This window comes from Cynocephalus volans, chromosome 6, assembly GCF_027409185.1.
Source record: "Cynocephalus volans isolate mCynVol1 chromosome 6, mCynVol1.pri, whole genome shotgun sequence".
Lineage (NCBI taxonomy): Eukaryota > Metazoa > Chordata > Mammalia > Dermoptera > Cynocephalidae > Cynocephalus > Cynocephalus volans.
The window spans coordinates 51,781,641-51,801,501 of record NC_084465.1 but is presented as its reverse complement, the minus strand read 5'-3'; the positions used below and the strand labels follow the sequence as shown (position 1 = coordinate 51,801,501).

Sequence of the window (19,861 nt, the reverse complement as noted above, 5' to 3'; positions counted from 1 at the left end):
GCCTGGTTTACTTCACTTAACACAAAGACCTCCAAGTCCATTCATGTTGCTGCAAATGACAGAATTTCATTCTTTTTTATGGCTGAATGGTATTGCATTGTGTATACACACCACGCTTGTTTTATTCATTCATCCATTGCTGGAAAACTAGGTTGATTCCCATCTTGGCTATTGTGAATAGTGCTGCAGTAAACATGAGAGTGCAGATATCTCTGACATAATGAATTCATTTCCTTTGGGTATATACCCAGTAGTGGGGATGCTGGCTCATATGGTAGTTCTATTTTTAATTTTTGGGGGAATCTCCATATGGTTTTCCATAATGGCTGTACTAGTATACACTCCCATCAACAGTGTGCAAGTGTTCCCTTTTCTCCACATCCTTTCCTTCCAACACTTGTTTTGTCTTTTTGATAATAGCCATTCTAAGTGGAGTGAGTTGGTATCTCATTGTTGTCTTGAGTTGCACTTATCTGATGATTAGTGATGTTGAGTATTTTTTCATATGCCCGTTGGCCATTTGTATGTCTTCTTTTGAGAAATGTCTATTAAGATCCTTCATCCATTTCTCAGTTGGGTTATTTGGGGGGTTTTTGCTGTTGAATTAAGTTCCTTATATATTCTTACTATTAATCCCTCAGATACATAGTTTACAAATATTTTCTCCCATTCTGTAGGTTGTCTCTTCACTCTGTCAAATTTCCCTTGTGTAAGAGCTTTTTAATTTGATGTAATCCTACTTGTCTATTTATGCTTTATTGCTTGTGCTTTCGAAGTCTTATTTAAAAAATCCTTGCTCAGCCCCATGTCTTGGATCATTTCTCCTATGTTTTCATCTAGTAGTTTCATAGTTTTGGGTTTTACATTTAAATCTTTAATCCATTTTGAGTTGACTTTTTGTAAATGGTGAGAGATAGGGGGTCTAGTCGCATTCTTTATATCCAGTTTTCCTTCATCATTTACTGAAGAGAATGTCTTTTCCCCAATCTATATCCTTGGCATCTTTGTCAAAGATCAGTTGGCTGTAGGTGTGTGAATTTATTTCTGGGTTCTCTATTCTGTTCCATTGGTCTGTGTGTCTGGCAAACTTTTTTCTTTAAAAATGATCTGGAATGTTTCTGCATGGATAAACTAGTTCATTGATGGTTCTTTAGTAAAATTTTTGCCACACTAATACTTGGTATAGAGCTTGATGGGAATTTATATTCACATAATTGTTAATATGAAGCTCCAAAGTAAAAAATGATTTTGTTTTAATAGCATCTGTATGCCTTTGAGAAAGATTTGCAAGTTGTCAGTTGTTCTGTCAACAGTGAGAGGACTTTGCTGGGTAAGTTGAACTTTTTTATTGCTACAAGTTAAGAACTGAATTACACCTATTAAGAGTTCCAAAGTACTGGATTTTTTGCAATATTTGATTATTATAACAATGATTTTTCTGGGAAAAAATGTTCTTGGGAAATTAGGTTTGAAATAATCTGTAGAATATATCTACAGAAAAGAATTAGTTGTATATTCTACCTTGATCTTCCACCGGCAGATCCTTTGAGCCCTCATCTATTTCAGGTATAAAATGGTAAACTTTAATGAGCTACTGCATGGATCAGTTGCTAACAGATATATATTTTTTCCCATTAGCTGCAAGTTTAGTTCAATCTACTAAAGAAGGAAGAAAGAATGAGCTTCAACCAGGTAATAAAACTATATTTTTTAGTGACTATTAGTAGATGAATATTTATTACACTACTAAGTCAGATTTAAAGCATCTTTAAAAATAGTGAAAAGGCAAAAGTCACGTTAAGCATGAAAAAGACTTTTTAAAATTATTTTTTCAAGTAAACAGGAAAGCACAAAAAGTGACATAATAGTGAATAGCAGAAGTGTTAAGATGGTAATTAGCACCTGCAGACTAAATGCTGAGAACACATTAGAACCATATGGCCAGAAGCTGGTGTAAAAGTTGGGAAAGTCAAAATTACCATTTTTTCTTATATGTGGTTAAGTATTGACTAATACCTTACATATTGTGAATAGTCACCAATACTAAATTAAAATCAATTCTACTCATTTGCCAAGGCCCACTTTATTGTTTACTAGCTATCTGATATTCCCCTGTCCACCTCCCCAACTTTTTTTTTTTAACATTATATATCAACTATCTGTCCATAACTCAATACTATTGAGTGCCTACAGTGCATCGTGCTGGGGATACAATAATATGTAAGAGAAGTATGATGACCACTCTTGTGGAGCTTTCAGTCTAGTCCTGGGTTTCAATTGCAGATGTATACAGTGGTCAGAGAGACCATGTAAATAATTGGAGCAGACTGATTGTAAGAAAAATCAAGTGACCAACAAAGAGTGTTTCCATTTTAATATAAAAACCAAGAAATATTTCTCTGCTTCAATCAAAAAGAGTTCAAGAGCTATTAGGGACTAGTGGTAGTATAAAGGTGGCTCATGGGGGACTTCAAAGAGGAGACACTGCTCAGCTCTAGCTTTCTGTTGTCATGTGGGGCAGTAAGCCCAGTAGGGGCAGCTTTTTCAATTTATCAAGATAAGGGTGGACTTTCATGTAAAAATCAAATTTGTAAATATTGGCTCAAATATAAATAAAAAACAAAAAACAACACTGCACAGGCAATGGTAACCACCTGTGGGCTGGAGCCAGCCTGTGGTCTACCATTTTTTTAACCTCTGGTCTAGTGGATCTCATATTAGTCTCTTAGTATATTCAGATCTCAGGTGCTTTCCACCTGTTCTGTTTGTTTGGCTCTTAAATGCCTTCTTTTGTTAGCACAGAATATATCACTCAGATGTATTCTCCTGTGGTTGCATGTGATGGAAAAACCCTTGGTACATTCTTTTCACATGAGGCTTATAATGCGGTCCTGGGCTTCTTCTGACACCCATTTCCCCACACAGCCAGCTTAGGGGGTGGCAAGGGAACCAGAGCCAAGTCTGATGGGACCTTCTTGGGGACCTGAGCAAGAGAGTTTATGGGAGATGTTGGCTGTCCCTGAAATCTCATCTGTGTTATTCATCCTTACCTTCCCCCTGCCATGAGATACTGAGACCAGAACAGCCCCTTCCCTCTTCTGTGACATGCCCCCATTTTACCAGTCCCCTTAGAATTCTCTGCTGCTCTTAGAGCTAGGTGCAATGCTTAAGTGAAATATGATCTAGGATGCTGGTGTTCTGACCCCTGAAACAAGGACATCAGAATATGGCCCTGACCTCCTGGACTAATAAACCTCTTTATCCAATAAGGGAAAGTCCTAACTGCTGTGTTGCTCAAGATGGTGAGGCTGGGCGTTACACAGAATGTTGGCTTTGTTCCCTGTGTCTCCCAATTCTGCTTGCCTCTTATCCTTTTAGTCCAAGAAATCCTTTATTATGCTGGTAAACTGAGTAGTAACTATAATTTTTACATGGTATTTACCATCTATTCCTGATGGTCATGCAGAACAGTAGTGATTAGTGATTATGTATATTATGAAATGTACTTTTAGGCCAACTGTATGGAAAATTTTATTTGAATACAACATTAAATTCTATTCAAGTATGCTTGTTCAGTTTTGTAAATTTGATGCACCTGTAGTGATTATTAGCTTACATCTTTAAAAGCATTAGGATGAATGTTTTTAAGTTATTGTATCATATACCTCATACCTTTACAGCTTAACTCACATTCATGCCAGCCACTGTGGTGATAACCAGCTCTGCCCAGGTGTGATCTGACCGTGCCTCACCTCAACCACTCTACCTACTTCTTGCTTTCTGCCTAGGGCCTTTGGGAAAACCTGTTTACTACCTACATGTGTCCAACCTGAAATTATGGTTGGGAATGATGCCCAATAGGGCAACCCAGTGGGGTTTGACCAGTGGGGACCATGGAGCTGTAGGATAAATGCACTCCCTTTCCATCCACAGAGTGAGTATTTCTGGGGCACACTCCAAGCAGCTTAAGATCAAAAGTGGTCACTAATTGGATAATACCCTGTTTACCGGTGTAGTCTTTTTTCCTGTTTCATTCTCCTTAGTCCTTCATACCAAGCCCTGGCTAGAGAGATCCTAGAATAATCCTGTCCCCTGAGATAACTTCTTGTCTTAGTTTGGGTGTCCCCATAAGTAGATGCCAAGGCAAGGATTACAGTGCAATTAGTTTATTTGGGGGACGGTCCTAGGAAACACTGCTAGGGGAGTGTATTAACAGATCTGAAAGAAGGAAGGAAGCAAGCACATGGGAAAAGCACATTTCTGGCAGAGTAGACAGCACAAAGGCTCTGAGGCCAGGGCTATACGTGGTAGACTCACTGCTCGAGGGTAGTGAGGAGGTCAGTGAGGCTAGAGTGGAGTGAACAAGGGGCAGGGTGGGAAGAAGTGAGGCTGGAGGAATAGGGTTTAGGTGTCATGTAGACCCTAGGAGGCCATTGTAAGGACTTGCCTTTCTCTCTGAGTAAAATGGGGAGCAATGTGGGAGTGAGCAGGGGCGTGATCTGACTGACTTTGTAAAAGGATCACTGCAGCTGCTGTGTGGAAGAGAGACTGAGGGTAAGGGGAAAGCTGGGTATATTTAGAAGATACACTGGTCAAGATTGGCTGCTGGATTTGATGAGAGTATGAGAAAAAGACAAGTCGAGGATGAGTCACTCCACGGCATGTTTACAGGGATATCTAGGCCATTTCCCAGAAATTGTTTTGTATTCTTTGTCTTTTAAAAAATTTTTAAATCAATGCTGTCAGGTTACTTTCTTTTTGTTTTTTTGGCTGGTATGAGGATCCGAAACCTTAACCTTGGTGTTACAAGGCAGTGTTCTAACCAACTGACCTAACCAGTTAGCCCTACTTTCTTAAACATTAAAAACTGGCATGGATTCCCAAGCTGCTGTGCCATTTCCAAATTGTACATTATTATTTAAAATAAAGTCTTTGAGAGCACCTGCTCATATTAGAGTCTTTTTATTTTTATTTTTATTTTTTTCCTTAATTTTATTTTGTTGATATACAATGTGGCTGATTATTGCTCCCCATTACCAAAACCTCCCTCCCTCCTCCCTCTCCCCCCTCCCACCCAACAATGTCCTTTCTGTTTGCTTGTCGTATCAACTTCAAGGAATTGTAGTTGTTATGTCTTCTCCCCGCCCCCCCCCCGGTTTTTTTGTGTGTGTGTGTGTGTGAATTTATTTATTTTTAGCTCCCACCAATAAGTGAGAACGTGGTATTTCTCTTTCTGTGCCTGACTTGTTTCACTTAATATAATTCTCTCAAGGTCCATCCATGTTGTTGCAAATGGCAGTATTTCATTCGTTTTTATAGCTGAGTAGTATTCCATTGTGTAGATATACCACATTTTCCGTTTCCACTCATCTGATGATGGACACTTGGGCTGGTTCCAACTCTTGGCTATTGTAAAGAGTGCTGCGATAAACATTGGGGAACAGGTATAACTTCGACTTGATGCTTTCCATTCCTCTGGGTATATTGCCAGCAGTCGGATAGCTGGGTCATATGGCAGATCTATCTGCAATTGTTTGAGGAACCTCCATACCATTTTCCATAGAGGCTGCACCATTTTGCAGTCCCACCAACAATGTATGAGAGTTCCTTTTTCTCCGCAACCTCACCAGCATTTATCGTTCAGAGTCTTTTGGATTTTAGCCATCCTAACTGGGGTGAGATGGTATCTCAGTGTAGTTTTGATTTGCATTTCCCGGATGCTGAGTGATGTTGAGCATTTCATATTAGAGTCTTAATAAGAACTCAAATATAAGGCAACCCCTTATCGTCTGACGCTTGATGTTGGGGGAGGGGGACCTTGGGCCTAAATTTGGATATCTGCGGTAACTCCATTCTAGCCCATGTCCATGGACTTCTTCCTCCTAATGGCTGTATTTTATGACATTTGCTCAGATGTGACACTGAGGAAATAAGTGGGTCATTATCAGTGCCACTGTACACAGTCCCTGAGGGTAACCAAGTCCCTTTCCTACTGATAGGTACTGTCAGCCATAACATGTTCATCAGAAATATGTTTGTTTTTATGCACCAACAATATTTGCCATTGTGCTGCAGAATTCGAGTGACACTTTATTGTTTGTTTAGACTTAGAGTCCTAGAGGGCCTGTGAAGCTATACTAAATATTGCGAAAAAATGGGTGGGGACTTGCTTCTCACTCTGCACATTCACTTCTCCCTCGTGATGTTTTCTGTATCTATTTTGGGTTTTAAGAAGTGTCAAAGTCAAACTTTAAGTCGAAGTGTCAAACTTTAAGAAAAATACTTTTCCTTGTGAAATAGCTAATAATATAGGTAGCATTTACATCTTCAAAATTTGGACGTGCCTGATTTGCAAATTGTGGAATCACGATAATTTAGGGGGAGAATGATACTCATTAGAATCTAGTTTGTCAGGCACTCCTCATACACTGCTGGTGACAGTGCAAGGTGATACAGTCTTCTATTTCAGAGGCCACTTATGTTTTAAATGTGGTTCCTTTCTATAAACTGAAGAATTTTTATAGCCTGAAAATTGTCTCCCCTGGTATCTGCTGGTGTTTTCAGGGCTGCTCAAAGACTTCTCTTTTTATATTTGCATTTTTTTTGACTGTTCTGTGGTTTTCATAATAAAATACATCTGCTTCAGGGCTCCTGAGGGTGTGGAAGGCAGGTCCTTTGCTAGGCTGATTGCTTTCCTGGGGTCCAGGAGCCACCACATGTCCCTGAAGAGTGGAACTGGGAATAGAATTAAGTTTGTCACCTCAAGGGATTTATGATGATGGTAGAATTGTTTTGTTAGTTTACAGTCAACATAATGGGATTTACCCAGAATTTCCTCTTCCTAGTTTCTTTGGAAAAGATAATGTGTGATATTCTGATCTTCATTACTAAAAGCCTCCTTTTTTCTGTAGGATCAAAATGTTTAACTTTGTTAGTCGAAATCTACCCTGTTAACAATGTGAAGGTTCTAAAAGCAGTGGATAGCTATATTTGGGTACAGGTAAGTAAGTATGTCATTTATAACTTATCTCATTAATCAAAAGTTATGAAACCTAGAGGAAATGTTTACAATATGCTTTTACACATTGTCACATTTAATCTTCAAAGTAATCTTGTAGATGGGTATGGCTGGAAGTATCAGCTTTTCTTTTTAAAAAATTTTTATTGAACATAAATGTTTGTACATATCTGTGGGGTACCACGTTGAATATCAATACCTGTGTGCAATTGCGAATGTGATTCATTCAGCTCCTCCTTTACAAACATGGAAATTAAGAACTCAAACCTAGCTCCTGTGACTCTGTTATGCCACGGTTTGTCTGAGAGTAATATTTTTTCATGATAAATTATCAAATATTAAAACACTTAAGGTGAGCTTTATGGTGGTTTATTTAATGTATTCATATGGTTGCCAGATTAAATATCTATGATTAAAAGACTAATCCCTGAATTTATCAACTCTGTAAATCGATACAGAAGCACTGTGTATGTAATGCAGATAGACTAGATACAGTTAATCCTCCTTCTTTGTAGATTCTGTATTTGCGGACTCTCCTGTTTCCTAAAATTTATTTGTAACCCCCAAATTAATCGCATGGTGCTTTCCCAGTCATTTGCAGACGTGCTGAGTGGTGAAACATTTGGGTCACCTGATGTGCACGTTCCCAACTGAGGTTGAACAGGTCAACCTTGTGCCTTGTTTCAGCTCTCATACTGTAAACAAGTATTGTTTTTGTGGTCTAGTGCTATGTTTTTCAAATTCTTGTGCTTTTTATTGGTGACTTCACTGTTTGAAATGACCTCCAAGCATTGCTGAAGTACGGTCTAGTGTTCCTAAGTGCAAGAAGGCTGTGATGTGCCTTACAGAGAAAATGTGTTAGTTGGATTAGTTTCATTCAGGTGTGAGTTACAGTTCTGTTGGTTATGAGTTCAATGTTAATGAACCAACAATATATATTAAATAAGGTGTCCTTAAACAGAAACACACATAAAACAAGGTTATATTAATCTGTTGACAAAAATATTATGACCAGAGTCCTGCAGGGACCTTTTTTTTTTGTACTTTCCCCTAGAAGCAATAGTTTGGTATTCAGTGTACAGTGTTCGTTTGTGGTGACTTTATAGAACATAACTGTTGCAAATAACAAGAATTGACTTTGTGTTCATGTAGTGCTAGAGCAAAATTTTCCTTTGCCTAATCTGACATTTTGCTGTGGGGTCAAAACATCATTTCTTTTGGGCTACTTGGAGTAAACATATGTCGCCTGAAGTATCTGCCTCTTCCTCCCCTCACCTCCTCCCAGCCTCCAGCCAGCGTGTGTTAGGAGAGGGAGCTGTTTCCCCTCTGTCAGAGGTCCTCCACCATAAGCCAACCCTTCCAAACTGTGCATTTTGTCCACTACTCCTGGCTCCACTATGGGCCACTCCTCTCTTCTAGACAGGGCCTGGCCTAGAGGTCCCAAGCTGCATTCTCCTGCCCCCAGGACACCACTCTGTCTACACTGTCATCAGTGCAGGGGTGAATGGGGGACAGCGCGCACTTCCCCTGTCTGGCCTGTTCTTTTGGTTTCCTCAGCATCTCCCCTAGGGCTGTATGGATGATGGAGACATTTTTGAAGGATTGGGACAACTAAAGGAAATTAGAGCATAGGAAGGGGAAGAGCTTTAAAAGCACATGGGTGCACACAATTGTGAATATATTAGAAGCTACTGAAAATTGCAGTGGTGAATTTTATCTCAATTAAAAAACTATAAGTATGTGACACATGACAGCATCTGCAGGCCAAAGGGAAATTCTCCACCCACCTAAAGTAAAACCTGTCCTTGTTCTGTGAACTCATCTCAGTTCCTAGCCCTGCTCCTCCAAACCTCCATTCGTAGCAAATCCACACCTTCTCCCCCACATCCCCACCCCCCAGAGGAATGCCATCCACTGTTTATTGACTTTGGTTTTGTCCTGGGATCTATCTCCTTTTTCTTATGAAAACATCCATGGTGTTCTCCAGTGGTGTGTTTCCCTAGGTCTGCATATGCAGTCTTGATAACCTTCACACAGGACTTTCAGCAGGACAGTGACGGGTGGGGCTTGGTACCCTTTGAAAGTTTCCTACCGGCATGAGGTGCCTCTTCCAGATAGTTCCAGTAAGTAATTACACAGCCCTCTACACAACTATACTACTTACCTCCCAAAGACAAATACTAATTCTCAGAGTCTAGTTCCATATTTAAAGTAAATACTTCCCTAAATATAACATCTGTAAAGATTCCTATATAGTTACAAAGACCACCTGAATGCTTTTGTAGAGCTGAGTCTGAAGGTTGTATATTTATTTTTTGGCTTCCAGGCCTTGCTCTAGTGCTGCCTCATAATAGAAAAATAACACCTGCCAAAATGGAACTTTGAAAATTCTCACCGATTGCCACATAAAGGCCGGACAGAGGTTTAGAGGTTGGCAGTTAACAGCTTTTCAGCACCTCAGTCCACGTCACGCTCCTGAGCAGATATGGCCCTTGCCACCCCTGTAGACCCGGGGAGGCCATACCATCTCCTGTAGCAGCATCTCATTTTGAGACACTGAGCATTTGTTCTCCCAGTATACATGTGCTGTCACTTGTCTGCTTTTCCTCAATTCCAGTACACAAAATATCTTGTTTGATGTGTACAATTTCACAAATCATGAGACTAGCTCTATATTATTTCTTAGCCGAATTCTGCGTTGCTGTCTATTTTATAATTTTGAAGTGATTGCTATGAAGAATAGTATATAGTTAATGTTCTTTGTTTTTCAATTCTAAAAGAGGAACTTTACCATAAATATTTAAAGTCAACCAGTTCTATTTCCAATTTATCATTATGAAAAGTTAGGATACCGGGTAATATATTTTATCAAATTTTCTTATGTTTTAGTGAGGCTGATGACTATAAAATTGGAACATAAAGGGTTACATCCTTTTATAATGCTTTTTAGTTTTTTGGGGAAAAACAAAAAACATTCAGTGGTGGATCTTATGTAGTAAGCTGTCTTTCATGGTACAGAATGAAATGATTGATTGATAGTTGCCTTCTCAATGGTGAAAGATGAAGTCATCCCATGACTGGTTTCCCACATTATCACAGTTGACCGGGTCAGGCCTGTGCTGCTGGTTGTCTCCTCTGTCCTGTGGGCAGATATACAGGGCCCATAAGGGAGAGCACAGAGGAGGAGGAATGGGGTGGATTAAGCCTTTTCTTCCCATTGGCAGTCATTCTGTGCTTTGAGGCTTGTAAATCATCAACCACATGCTACGCCATGAGTCACTGTTGTTTCTTGGAAATTCCCTGGTTATGTTGTGCTTTGTCTCTTGGATGTGGGACTTTGGAAGTTGTAGTGGGGATGTTTACTTGGCTCTCAACTTGTATGCCTGGTTTAGTTGCACAACAAATATATCAATCACTCTCTTTTTATGTGTGTGAAATAGAACATTCTGTATAAATGTTGTTTACATTCTGATTGGCTTCAGGATGAAATATTCCAAATAGGAAGCACCATTTCCAGAAATGCTTCAACTTTAGCCTTATTGTTTGAATGATGTTAGTGTTGTACAGTGTTCCCCTTTCCTGCCTGCTTTGCTGTGATGTGTGTGCATGTGATTCCTCTAAACTATTCTGTGGTTTCCAGTGTCTTCCATGGTATGTAGTGGTATAGTGATCAAGTACAACTTTTGAAATATATGTGTAAGCAAGATAGTTACTTGTAATTTTGATTGATTTCCTTTTTACAGTTCCTCTATCCACATGTTGAAAGTCAGCCTCTTCCAGAGAACCATCTGTTACTGATTTCAGAAGAGAAATGTAAGTGTATCTTTATGTAGTATACAGGGACTTAATGAATGGCACGTAGTCTCCTAATGAAGTGTGGGACATCAGTCTTCTGTATATGCGCTTGCCATTGTCAAGGGTCTACTGACCTCTGATGTTCATTTGAGACCTAGAATTCCTGTGGAAGGGCTTTTCCTTTGGCCTCCAAGTGGTGTTCCCTCAGGCTCTGCTCAGTTTCCTCATCCTGGGAATGATGGGTTCTTGCATACATAGATTTCCAGTTCCGTTATGTGCAGGTCATTTCTACCTTCTTTGGTCCATCCTTCTTTAGGGTGTCTGTCACAGTGGATAACTATGATATAAGGAGAGAGTCTTGGATGGAAAGAGGGGAAGCCTTTAGTAGCTAGTAGAATTCTGTGGCAGAACTTAAAAACACATACTAACTTGGCCAAATTCAGGTAGAGGCAAATAAGATTGGGATGTGAAAGGTTATGTCCTTTCACGATATTTTTAAGTTTGTAGAGGGGAGGGGAAGGACAGAATTCACTGATGGAACTTATTTAGTAAGCTGTCTTTCATGTTATAAGATGGAATTGTTGATTTATAGTTAGGACAGGCTTGAAGGGTTAGGTTTGTTTTCACTCCCTACGTTCCTGCTCAATTTTCTGTCTCACATTTCTGTAACTAGAATGGGTAGAAGATAAAAATGCCTCCCCAGGTATCTTGTGTAATGACCTTTCTATCTGATATGTTCATACAAGTAAGTGTTTGGTGTTTGGAAGTTGAAGATAAACCCTGCTGAATGAGCCCTTGTTAGCTCTGTATAAGGCTGATGATACCAGGGGTGGCAAACACTTGTTGAAGGAACCCAGGGGAGCAGAAGAGCTAAATGCTTCATGTATTGTCGATGTTGAATGGAGTAAATGCAGGACTTAAAATAGACTGTAAAGACAGGATGGAGAAAAGTGTGTGTGGGCTGTGTGTGTGTAAATATCTATTGTGAGATTACTGTCTGTGATTATATTGTTTTGCATCCAGTTGTTTAATCTGCATTGTTTTTATAAAAATTTTTTCACAACTGTTCGGTGAAAAGTCTAGTCATGTTTTTTCTGAAGGCTAAATTATCTTTTTGTTTGTTTGTTTCTTTTTTTAAAGATATTGAGCAATTTTATATCCAAGTCACCCAAGAAGACGGAAATAGAGTGGTAAAGATTTGAAATTCCTTTCTTCTTCAGAGTACCCTCCACCCCCTGCCAAAGAGCTACATTTATAGACTGTTAAAGACAGATTAATGTTACTGATACATAACATTTTATTTGATGTCTTTCAAATTATAGATGTTATGTTGTAACATGTGAAACAATACAAACACGAAGGAGTTAATTATCTCCTTTATCTCTCATGTTCTGAGGTAACTAATAATGGACTTGTGCAAGTCTTTCCACAGCTTTTACCAAACCCATACAAGGTTAGATGGACATATATGGGGATTCAATTGTTTTTACCAAAGTAGAATCATATACATTTACCTGCTGCTTTTGTGTTTGATTTTTACTTAATATATCAGAAGTATCCCTAGAGGTTATTAAAGATATAACTTTTTTTCTAATTTTTATGCATATATACATATATACATATATAACAAATGGGATCATAACATATATGCTGGGGTTTTATATAGTGTAATTTCATTTTTCTTTTGCTTGTTTTCTACATCTCCCTTTCCTTTTCACCTGTTACTTTTGTTCACAACCTGGTATGTATCCTTTCATGCTTTTCTCCATTCTTATATATCTCCTACCACCCCCACCCCGACACACCCAGAGGTTTGTTTATTATTCATTCCTTCCTCATTCAACTTTGTGGAATTACCTACATGTCAACTAGAATGGCTCCAATTCGTTCTCTTTAGAAGTACATAATAGTCCCTGCTAGGGTTGTCCATAATTTTTCAACCATTCTACCATGGGTGAACATTTGCTTGATTGCCAATTTTTTGTTTTTGTTTGGTTTACATTATAAATTATCTCAAAATTTTTTTGTCTATAGCTTTACATATTGGTACTTATATTCTGGAGGGCTGAATCCTCAGGAATGGATTGTTGAGTTGATGGGCATATGTATTTAATAAATTTTAACAAATTTTTGCCAGCTTGCTTTCCAAAAAACTTCTAATGATCGAAAGTATAATACACAAAGTATGAGAGTAACCTTTCCCTCTGTCCATACTATTATAGGTGCATTTACCTTTTTAAAAATTTCCAGTTTGATGGATGTAAGTTGATATTATCTTAGCCTATATTTCCCTAAATGTTAGTGAATTAAAGCATCTTCTCAAATGCTTATTGACTATTTGATTTGCTTTTCCAAAAATTATGTAGTTACATCCTTATCTATTCAACTGATTTTTTTCTTGATAAATTTGTATGAGGTATTAATATATAATTGATATTAAAAAAATGATTTCCTTCAGTATTTAAGTAGACCGCATCAAAAGTCTTTCTCTGAAGATTTTAGTGTTTCTCTGAAGATTTTAAAGTTGTGTGAACAAAATTGAAATAGAAAATAGCACTTATTAATTATGTATTGGCTGTTGAAAGCCTGGATGAAAAATGACCAGGAGAAAGTGTGTGGCTGGAGCTCTAGGCCACCTGTGGCTAAGTGAATGGGATTACAAGAACAGGGCTGGGAGTCAGAAGAGGGTGAAGCCCAAAGCCAGCGATGAGAATTGAGAAAGTTAAATAAACAGCTTGGGTCAAGAACTGGGAATGAATATAGACAGAACTGGCTGGTTAGAAGAGGGTTTAGGAGATGAGAGAGACTATGGGAAGAGTGATGGGAGGGGACACTTGTCAGTAGCCCAGAACGGATTCTACCAGCCAAGACCATGCAGCCTTCGCATCCTTCATCCACATGTGCTCTTCTGAGAGGCACTTCTGTCCTCAGTCTTAAAGGCTTAGATGATAGCTTCTTACAGCAGTATGCAATTCCACATATTTTTCACAACATTGTTGCATGATAGACATGCTATTACAGTTACCCCTATTTTTACAGAGAAGACAGCCACCAAGACTCAGAGGTGAAGTAACTCTAGAGAGGGACAGAATTGAGATTTGAACCTGGGTATGCTACACTGTAAGGCCCATGTTCTTGTCAGCATATACCTTTACCTGGAAGTGTTCACAAATCTACCACAAACTAACAAACTTCGGGAAAATGGGAGTATTGCCCAATGTTTAGACAGATAGATACTCTTGGATCTTTTCTCCAGCATCACTTTCCTCTGGCCTACATGTAATGGACCTGTGCAAGCAAGAAATACAGGTATATGACTCTATGCCATGCATCTCCCTCAAGTTCCAAGTTAGCCTTGGTGGAGAAATCCCTGTTAGGATTAGAGAGGGTTTAGGAATGAATATGGACCATTCTGATATTCCCTTTCTTCCTCAATTTTTCTACCTGTCTTTATTCTTTACTCACCTGTCTCAAAGTAGATTAATTTTGCTTGATAAGCATTTTGAGAAAATGAATTCTTTACTCCTCTGTCGAGTTGAGAGGTCAGCTGATGTGCTGAAAGGGCACTGGCAGGGTGCCAGGACACTGGGACTCCAGGCCTTGCTGAGCTAACTGTGCAGTCTAATGTAATCTCTCTGGGCCTCAGCTTTTTCACCTGTAGAGGGGTTGAATTAGATGGTTTCTGGAATCTCCTGGAGTCTTCTGATTGTAAAACTCTATAGTTCTTTCTTTCTGTTACTTAGTAAACATATCTTACACTTGTAATATCCTTGACAATTTACTCTTGCACATGTCTCATTTTCTTTATTCTGAACAAGCATTCCTTGGGTACTTTTACATGCCAGAAACTCAAGACATTGAAAATATAAAGGTGAATAGAACAGTGCATACTGATTGGGGGAGACGTACAGCATTAATCGAAGTCTAACTGTAACATAAGCATGCCAAAGCAGCATAGGAATACAGAGGGCAAGGAGCTTTGCCCTCATCTGGGGAGGTGCAGGAAGGCTTTTTGCAGGAGGTAATGCCTAAGTCAGGTGTTGAAAGATAAGTAGGTAAGTACTTCTGAGAGAAGGGCAATATCACCATACTCATTGTGGAAGACATAAAGGTAAGAAGCTTGCCCAAAGTCACGTGTTGGTTTATAGCCAAACTGGGGTCATTGCCTGGAACTTGCCCCTTCCATGCCTGAGTTTTTCCTTGATATCACAGCCTCTGTCTTTGGTAGTAAAGGTTTCTTGTCTGCAGAGGCCTGACTGGGGGGGTTATGTCCAGGATAGGAAGTTCTAAATCTTCTGTTAATGCAGCTATTGATTTGTGGTAGGTGTGGTCTTGCTTTCCACAGCCCCAGCCTGTCAAAATAGCAACAAGAATGAAATAGTATGCAATAAAGTGTTTGGGAGGAGGAAGTAATGAAATGGTGTCTTAAAACTTTTCTGGAAAGACCCTCTGTGTGTGTGTTGGATGTGGTGGAGCTGCTAAAAATAAACAAAAATATTTACTTGTATCAGAAAATTAGGATATGCAAAAAAATGAATTCCAGATGTGTTCTTTAAAATAATTATTATAAAATCTTTTTGTCTCTTTAGGTGATTAAAAATTCTGGCCATCTCCCAAGAGATAGAATAGCAGAGGATTTTGTTTGGGCTCAGTGGGATATGTCAGAGCAGAGATTATACTACATTGACTTGAAGGTAAAGACTAGACCGTGGGCATTGCTTTTTATAGGAACAATTTGATTTTGACATTATCAATACCACAATTTATTAATCACTACATTTTCATTAATGGGAGCAGTCAATGAAGGTTTATAAAAAAATAATGAAAAGGTTTACTTACTATTTGCTTTTTCGTTGCTTTCTTTTTCTAGTGTTTTTTTACCTTTTTTTTGTAATATATCATTCTTTTTCTCTTTTAGAAATCAAGGAGTATCTTAAAATGCATCCAGTTTTATGCTGATGGAAGCTTTAAGTTAATGGTAAGTCCAGAGAATGATCAGGCTACAGAAAATTTTACAACACGTTGTCTTCTCTCTTTCTCCCCTCCTCCCAACTTTTTTTGTAGCAGCTGGCTGGTAGGGGCATCTAAACCCATCACCTTTTGATATATAAACAGCATTATAATAAACAGCATTTTGGCATTCTTGATGTTGTGTTAGTCACTTGCATGAGCAAGTAAAATACTTCTTGCCGTCTCAAGGTTTCAACTCTATAACAAATGCAATTAATATAAGTGATTAGAAGAGCACACACATGAAATCTCCACTGACTGAGTGCCTTTAAAGAAGCAAGTGTTAGAGTGGGGATTAGCAGGAGGTAATAGGTGTGGTCTGTAGTAGATAGCTTTAAGTGGTCGTAAGTTATTTGATCCTAAAAGGCTTGTGAGGATGATGGATTAGGGAATAAGGAAAAAAAAACAATGAGAGGATTATGTTTAGTAAAAATCTAGCATTACTCCTAGAAAAGCTATTTGGAGTGTTAGCCTTGTGGCGAGAAGTCACTAATATCTTTATCTGTGATGGGACAGCACGTTATTCTTCTTGATTAGGAATAATGTTGGTATCTGATACAGATTTGTATCATACCATGACAGGAGTTTCATTTACCCTTACTGCCCTCTTTCTTTTTTTGGCTCTCCTACTGTCCCTTCCTTCCTTCCTTGCTTGTCTGTGTCTCATAAAAGACTACTGCTTACAATTAGCCTATTATACAACCTATTTATGATATTGAGATCCAAGGCAAAGTTTGCCAAGCATTAGCTCCTTAAAAAATAAATATACATCAAACTTGTGACTGTAGGTGAATTGAGAATATTCCCAGTGGACTTTCTGTGCTGTGGCTCTGGATATAACCTCTAAGGATAATGATGGCTCAATGGGCTCTTCATCGTTAGGCAAACACAGCACCGTCAGGTTCCCTCTGGGTTTCAGAACTGTCATCGCTTATTGTCATTTTGGGGGTTCATTTTCTCCTGCTTTGTTTTGGCAGTTTGAAGCACCCTTGGACATAGCATTAAGTGACTCAGGACTGAAGTAAGTTATTCATATTTTGTTACTAATTTTTATAGTCACTTACGGGCAAAATTATTATATTTATTCCTAATCCATAGTATGCAGATAAAAGGACAGGTGGATATTCTGTGTGAGTGTGTGTGTGTGTGTGTGTCTTTTAAAGTATTCCTGTTCTCTTTAGGGAATATAAACAATGTTATTAAGCAGGATTTTACATGTAAAGTCAATTGTATTGATTTTCTGAGCCATTTATTTCTTTAGGGTATCTCTATTTTGATGTGTGGAAGTGCTCTTCTCTCTGTGATTAAATAAAAGGATTCAGTGAGTCAGCTCTCTGCTACAGTTAGAATCAACCACCAACACCCTTTTCTTGTTGCCATCAAAGAGGATGTCACAGGTCAAACCACTTATAGCTCAGCTGAATCTGTTGCTTTACTTTTTTTCGGTTTTCTCTTTAACACAAAAGGCAAGATTTTCTCTTCTTCCAGACTGCTTTACGTATAGTAAAAATAGACACTTTTGAAAAAATAAATACAAGATCATCAACACATAGAAGAAATGAAAGTCTTCCTGAATTAATGATAAAGTGTTGTATATTTCAGTAGCTTTATTTTACCATAGATGAACATTTAGTTGTTCATTTATTTTGAAAGGTAGTAGATGTATTACTCTAAATCAGAATAAAGCTATAAAGATGTAAGTTAAAACATGTAAATAAACTTTTTTCTCTGTTGCTAATCCAATGACATTTATGTGCCATGTATTTTTTTTAAAAATTACAGAATTTATTAACCCAAGTAAAGTTATCTACTTAAATATCTCAGGGAAATGTTTCTACTTCTGTGGGTATATTATAGTGGTTGCTCACATCCTTTACGAGGGAATGTATTTTAAAATGCATTCTGTAATTTCTTATTCTTTGTTTTTAGACTTGTCAACTTTGGATATGATTATCGTCAAGACCAAGAAGAATTATCCAAATACCCGACTCTGTGTGTTTTTACCAACCATACAGGTAGAACTAGGGTGGTATTTATCAAGTTATTCAACTATATTTGTTCTATACAAAATCTAGTTATTGTTTAGCTGTATGGATCCTGAAAATGAAATATAACAGGGCCACATTCTTATATAGCTGATCATGTGGATTTTCATATATCAAATTATCTTCTCTACTAATTTTATACATGTGCCATCTGTATGAAAGAAGCCACAGTCAGCAGGGTTATTGTGCTAATGGGTATTATTTATATCATTCTAATAGAGGAGATGGATTCATATTTAATCAATTGACATTTTCTCACCTGATGCTTTCTGTGTTAGGCTTACTGATGTGTTGGGTTCTAAACCCATGTACCTAGCTTTAAAAGCCATGCTATAATCTACTGATCTAACAATCAGAGCTTGACATAAAGTATTAATGTACAATATTCTGTCTCTTAACACTTTTTTATTGTAGATATAGAAAGTGGAGAAACAAAGGATTACCTGAAAATGAGAGGAGATGAATGTGATTACATTCAATAAATCTGCTGTAAAAAGTCATTAACCTTAATCATCTAAATAATCAGTTCTAATAACTAAATATAGCAGCCATTTTTAATATTCTCAACTTGATCCCAAGCACAATTACTACTTGAATTGAGTAGCACTTGAACTAATATTGCATTCCTTTAAAGCCAAATTATGTGGTATTCACCCATTAAGCCAATACTTACTGAACATGTACTGTTTGCTGAGTATTTGAGATACAATGATAGAAAAATAGACCTAATCTTTATAAGTATAGAGGTTACTATCTGGTGTGGGTTTTAGACATTACAAAAGTGCACACATAGTATTTACAGAGAATTATGATAAGTGTTATGAGAATTATAGGAAGCTACGAGAGTGTATGATAGAGGCTTAATAGAAGACACTAGTATCCTCAGATATGTTCTAGTTCAGCCTGTCCGTCCTTGTTTCTCCCTCCCTCCAAGACATTTTATCCCATTCTATCCTAGTCCTGAAAATTGTCCCCTTTTCCCCTTCTCCATAATCTGTCCCTGGTCTGCCTCAGCCACATGAGTCCCTCCATAAACCAATCTTGTAGTTCAAGGAAGAAAGCGAAAGATAGGAGGAAAGGAAGATATTTCAGTTGAGACATGAAGGATGTGTATGAACTAAGACCAATGTGACTGAAGTAGAGTGAACAAGGGGGAGAGGTGGGCAGGGGCTGACTCTGTAAAGCCTTGTGGATCATGGAAGGATTTCAGATTTTATCCTAAGAGTTCTGAGAAGTCATTGAAGATTTTTATTTCTTATTATAACAATTAATTTCGAGAATGCTCAAGCATAACAAAAAGTTCAAGAATATAATGAACCTCCATGCACCTTTTAATTTTTTTTTTTACTTTATTTTTAAAATTTATCATTATACAATGTAGTTGATTTTCATGGCCCTTTACCAATCAACATCGTATCAGTTCTCCTATCAAGTTCAAGGAATTATTGTGATTGTTGTCTTTTTTTTTTCTATTTTATTTATTTTTATCAGCTCCCTCATATAAGTGAGAATGTGGTATTTCTCTTTCTGTGCCTCGCTTATTCACTTAACATAATTTTCTCTAAGTTCATCCATATTGCTGTGAATGGTAGTATTTTGTTCTTTTTTTTATTGCATAGTAGTATTCCATTGTGTAGAAATACCGCATTTTTCTTATCCATTTGTCCGATGATGGGCATTAAGGCTGGTTCCAACTCTTGGCTATTGTAAATAAAGCAGCAAAAAACATGGGAGTACAGAGGCAAGCACAGGCAACCAAAGGAAAAATAAACAGATGGGATTATATCAAACTAAAAGGCTTCTGCACAGCAAAAGAAGTGAGTGAAAATGCGTCAAATAGAGTGGGAGAATTTGCAAAGTATGCATCCAACAAAGAATATCCAGAATATATAAGGAACTCAAACAACTTAACAGCAAAAAAACAAGAAACCTGTTTTAAAAATGAGCAAAGGAGCTGAATAGGCATTTCTTAAAAGAAGACATGTGAATAGCC

At 37.9% G+C, this 19,861-nt stretch overlaps 1 protein-coding gene across 2 annotated transcripts in view; it reads left to right on the top strand.

Annotated features, from left to right (window-relative positions):
• Positions 1-19,861, top strand: part of GSAP (gamma-secretase activating protein) — an 85,531-nt gene that overhangs the window by 15,327 nt on the left and 50,343 nt on the right. For both annotated transcript variants that reach the window (XM_063099440.1, XM_063099439.1), the window contains 9 exons: positions 1,261-1,330; positions 1,639-1,692; positions 6,912-7,000; positions 10,762-10,831; positions 11,954-12,003; positions 15,403-15,507; positions 15,732-15,791; positions 16,801-16,844; positions 17,753-17,838. In XM_063099440.1, the coding sequence (XP_062955510.1) occupies positions 1,261-1,330; positions 1,639-1,692; positions 6,912-7,000; positions 10,762-10,831; positions 11,954-12,003; positions 15,403-15,507; positions 15,732-15,791; positions 16,801-16,844; positions 17,753-17,838 (628 nt within the window). The remainder of the gene's footprint in view (positions 1-1,260; positions 1,331-1,638; positions 1,693-6,911; positions 7,001-10,761; positions 10,832-11,953; positions 12,004-15,402; positions 15,508-15,731; positions 15,792-16,800; positions 16,845-17,752; positions 17,839-19,861) is intronic.